The sequence below is a fragment of the Penaeus chinensis genome, chromosome 35 (genome assembly GCF_019202785.1).
Source record: "Penaeus chinensis breed Huanghai No. 1 chromosome 35, ASM1920278v2, whole genome shotgun sequence".
Taxonomy (NCBI): Eukaryota; Metazoa; Arthropoda; class Malacostraca; order Decapoda; family Penaeidae; genus Penaeus; species Penaeus chinensis.
In genome coordinates this window covers 9577702-9582701 of record NC_061853.1, presented here as the reverse complement: position 1 = coordinate 9582701, position 5000 = coordinate 9577702, and the positions used below count along the sequence as shown (strand labels likewise).

The 5000-nt window shown below is 50.3% G+C and overlaps 1 protein-coding gene across 1 annotated transcript in view; it reads right to left on the bottom strand.

Annotated features, from left to right (window-relative positions):
* Window positions 1-5000, bottom strand: part of LOC125044052 (large neutral amino acids transporter small subunit 1-like) — a 20510-nt gene that overhangs the window by 8670 nt on the left and 6840 nt on the right. Inside the window, exon 2 of the mRNA XM_047640497.1 lies at window positions 4518-4659. Within this exon, the coding sequence (XP_047496453.1) occupies window positions 4518-4659 (142 nt within the window). The remainder of the gene's footprint in view (window positions 1-4517; window positions 4660-5000) is intronic.

The following is a 5000-nucleotide window of genomic DNA, read 5'->3' as shown; positions in this document are numbered from 1 at the left end:
TAAAATACCTATTTCACTCCAACCAACACCCTTTTTTCCAGTGCAACTCCCTCGAACACCGGGCGAGACTAACGACCCCCGTTTAATGAACACCCCCCCCCCCCACCCACCCCCCCAACCCCCCCAACGCCTAACACTCTCCCCTACCCAAAACTCCTTGGGCGAAAACAACTCTCTGTCCCACCATTAAAAAACCCAAATTCTCTAAGTTTCCCCCACGGCGTGTGGGGCCCTGGGAGGGAGGGAGGGAGGAAGAGAAAGAGGAAAAGGAGAGGAAAGGAGAAGGAGGAGAAGGGGGGGGTGGTGGGGAGAATGGGGAGGGGGTGGAGGAAGAGAGGAGGGAAGGGGAGGTAAGAGGGGAAAAGGGGGGGAGAGGGGGAGGAGATAGGAGGAGGAGGGGAGAGGGAGGGGGAGGAGGAAGAGGAGGGGGAGGGGTGGTGGAGGAATTGGAGGGGGGGGAGAGGGGAGGGAAGGAGGAGAAGGGGGGGAAAGGGGGAAAGGGGGAGGAAGAGGAAGAGAGGAGGAGGAGGGGAGGAGGGGGGTAGGAGGGAAAGGGGGGAGGGGGGGGGGGGGGGAGGGGGAGAGAAGGGTGAAGGTGAAGTTTTAGAAGGGAAAGGGGGGGAAGGAGAAAGGGGGGAAAGAGTTAGAAGGAGAGAAGAGAAAGAGAAAGAGGAGAAAAAAAGGGAGAAGAGAGAGAGGAGAAGGAAGGGAGGGAGGGAGGAGGGAGGGGAGGGAGGGAGGGGGGAGAGAGGGGGGGGGGAGTGAAAGGAAAGGGGGGGAAGGGAGGTGGAAGGGAGGGAGGGAGGAGTAAAGGGGGGGAAGGGGGGAAAGTAAGTGTTGAGTGGAGAAGAGAGAGAGAGAGAGAGAGAGAGAGAAGAGAGAGAGAGAGAGAGAGAGAAGATAAAGAGAGAGAGAGATAAAGAGAGAGAGATAGAGGGAGAGAGAGAGAGAGAGAGAGAGAGAGAGAGAGAGAGAGAGAGAGAGTAGAGAGAGAGAAGAGGTGAGGAGAATGAAAAAAAAAAAAGAATAAGGAGAAGGTGATCTGCAATAAGTAATAAATAATCAAAGAAGCGTAAAAACATGAAAACTATATTGATAATAGGATTAACCCCACCCAGGAAGTAACAATAAATGAAAAATGTTAAAAAACGAAACACATTAACAAAAATAAGATAGACTGAATATTTATCTAATCGTATTAAATTATTCATATAGTCAATATATTCTATTGAAACGCAATTGTTTATAATTCATAACAGACTTCTCTAAAAACCTAAACATAAATACAACAACTCTTCAAAACCACAACCCAAAAACTCAAAGAATTCCACTACGACATTCAATACATACCACATTAAAACAATCAAATCAAGCCATCCAAAACTAAGTCGCCAAACCACTTCAACAAAACAAATTGAAACAAAAACATTTATAGCATAGAAAAATATACATTGGAAATTCATAATTACTTATTAGATTTAAAAAACGACATCATGTACTCTCTTAACGTCAGATCAAAAAAGAAGCCATCCAACAAAAACAAATAAACAATTTATGTCATACCAAAAATTCCACGTCTGTAGTTGTTGGTATAATTCTCGTGTAATATTTACAAGATAACTATTTTGTGAAGAATTGGAATATTAAGAAAATCACAAAATCTGCATTTAAAATTTTAGAACAAAAAAAACACGACATAAACCCTGCCCCCCACCACCACACCACACACACTAAACTAAACAAATCAATCAACAAAGTAAATGCTTGCCAATATGAAAAAAGAAACGGCCCCTCCTAAAACCCACCCACCCCGAACCGAACCCAGATAAAAAAGTAGAAACTCACACAAAAAACTCCCACATAACTTCAAGAAAAGTGGACCCCAAAAGATTTTTTACCCACACAACCCCCGCTCGAAATACAACTCCAAAGAAAAAAATTATACAAGAAAACTCCCCATAAATAGAAAGACCGTTCCCAGTCAAAAAAAATAGATACATTTTTCAACAACACACAACACTACCAAACAAGAAAAAAAGGAGCACCTCCCTCGGCTACACCTTTATCCATTCAACAAAATCACAACTATCACACAAACATCAACATCAAAAGAGGATGTGAGGTTTTGAGCTACACCTCGCCCGTCTCTCCAATATAAAATCCTCTCCACCCCACAGCCACACCTCCATCACCCTCTGGCCCTTATAAAAAAAACAAAAACAATAATAAATGACAACCAATAACCGTTACATCAAAACCACAAAGCAAACACCCCTCTGCGCTCACGAATATTCCCTACAAAAAAGGAGAAGTCAGAGTAGACTATTAAAAAAAAGACAAGACGACCTGTCAGAAACAACAAAAACCAAAAGTTTTCATCCCCAAACCACCTACCCACATCCAACAAAACCCGGCCCTCCGAAACAAGATCAAATCACCACCCACCTTACCACGATCACACACCCTTCTAAACCCCGCCCGCCTTTTTTTAAAATACCCATTACGCACCTGTCCCCTCGACCGCAATCTAGCACCAAAAACCCTACCAGTCCCTCACCCCGTTTGCTTGACCCCCCTGACACCCTCACGCACCCGCCCCCTCCCACCAACCACACGATATTAACAAAAACCTATCTCCCCCACAGGTCACTTCTTCACTTAGATTTTTCGACAAAATTTAAATAGTTTCCACTACGTAAAGATTCCATATAATTGAAAGAGTCCAAATTGGCTCGTATCCTACCAAGCCAGAGCACCCCACCTTCACCCCCAATCGCCATCTCCTGATTACAGTGTCCATACAACTCAGATTCAGCTAACACGCCCCCACCCCTTCCCCGCCACCCGCCCCCCCCCCCTCCCAGCCCTCCCGCCCCCCCCCCCCCCCCCCCCCCCCGCCCCCCCCGCCCCCCCCCCCCCCCCCCCCGCCCCCCCGCCCCCCCCGCCCCCCCCCCTCCCCCCCCCCCCCGCCCCCCACCCCCCCCCCCACCGCCCCCCCCCCCCCCCGCCACCCCCCCCCCCCCCCCCCCCCCCCACCCCGCCCCCCCCCGCCCCCCCCCCCCCCCCCCCCCCCCCCCCCCCCACCTCCCCAACCCCCCCCCCCCCCCCCCCCCCCCCCTTAAAACGCCACACTTTAATCCTCCCTCCCCTACCCACCCACCCCAATTCCCTCCTCTACCCCCCCCCCCCCCCCACCCCCCCTCCCCCCCCCCCCCCCCCCCCCACCCCCACTCGCTAAGTCAACAACCCCCTTCTATTTGTCCTCCTTTGCCTCTTAACCCCAAGTTCTCTCTATAATAATTAAACCTCCCCACTTTCCAAGTCCACCACCTCTCCTCCACCACCCACACCTCACCTACCATGACCATCCCTACACACACACACACATACTTCGCACAAGCTCCAGATCCACCTTATGCAGTCCTAACGCGCTTAATGACTTTATGTTAAGTAACGTCCGATGACCCACTCTTATGGATAGTGATCGTGGGCGCGGTACGAGTCCGAGGTCATGGCGTGAAACTCAACCGCTTTTTCGGGATTGACTCGGGTGACTCGGGCTTCTCGGGTGTCACTCGTGTAAGGGGATGGGGAGAAGGGGGGTGGAAGGGGGGAAACAATGGGGGGAAAAGTTGGAGGTTCAAGAGGGGGGGAAAAAGCGAATATGGGGGAGTGGTTTAAGTGGTAATTTCTTATTGTTGGTTTTGTTACTGTCTCTATACGCACAATTATTGTTTGTTTTTTTCTCTCTCGTTCTCTTTCTCTTTTTCTTTCTCTTTTTCTCTCTCTCAATCTCTTTATCTTTATCTCTCTCTCTCTCCTCTTTCATCTCATCTCCAATTCTCTCTCATCTCTCTTCTTCCTCTCTCTTCTATTCCTCTCTCTTCTCGTCTCCATCGTCTCCGTCTCCTCATCAGTCGGTCTCCTTCTTTCTCCTATCTCTCCCTCTCTTCTCTCTCTCTCTCTCTCTCTTTCTCTCTCTAGTCTCTCTCCTCTTCTCTCTCTTCTCTCTCGATCTTCTCTTCTCATCTCACATCCGTCTGTTCTCTTCTCTCTCTCACTCTCTCTCTCTCCTTTCTCTCTCTCTCTCTCTTATCTCTCTCTCTCTCTTTCTCTCTCTATCTCTCTCCCCTTTTCTTCTCTCCTCCCCTCTCTCTTCTCCCCCCTCTCTCTCTTTCCCCCTCTCTCTTCTCTCTCTCTCTCTTCTTCACCTTTTTTCTCTTTTCCTCCTTTTTCTTCCCTCTTTACCCCTCTTTTTCCCCCTCTCTCTCTCCTTTTCTTTTTCCCCTCGTCATCTCTCTCTTTATCTCTCTCATCCCTCTCTTTCTCTCTCTCTCTCCCTCTCTTTTCTCTCTCCCTACCTTCTCCCTCCCACCCTCCCTCCCTCCCTCCCCTCCCCCCCTTCCCCCCCTCCCTCCCCCCCCCTCCCCTCCCTCCCCCTCCCCCTTCCCCCTTCCCCCCCCTCTCCCCCCCTCCCTCCCTCCCTCCCTCCCTCCCTTCTCCCTCCCGTGCCTGACCTGTAGGGATCCTTGAGTTCCTCGGTGACGAAGTTGAGGTAGTTCCAGCCCCCGTAGGCGAAGAGACCCGAGTACAGGGCGAGGGCCACGCCGCCCACGCTGTGCTCGCCGTCCCACGCCCGCTCCAGCTGCTCCGTGTGGCCTGTAGGGGAGGGAGGAAGGGGGGGAGGGGTGTTAGTGGCGAGTCGGGGGGATGGGGTGGTAATGAGGTAGGGGGAGGGAGTGTGTTCAAGTGAAGAGGGAAAAAAAGGGGGGGATTGAGAGAGAAAAGTCAATCAATATGGAGTGATTTCCGGAAAAAAAGATAAATATTAAATTTCAGGGATGGAACTAAAAATGATGGACTTCATCTATCAAAAGCTTCACACGCAGCTGTTTTCTCCTCCTTGCTTTTCCTCATTCTCTTCCCTCCATTCCTCATCTTTCTCTTTTTATCCTCCTCTTATCTTTCCCATAGTTCTTATCGGATTTTCACTTTTTCTT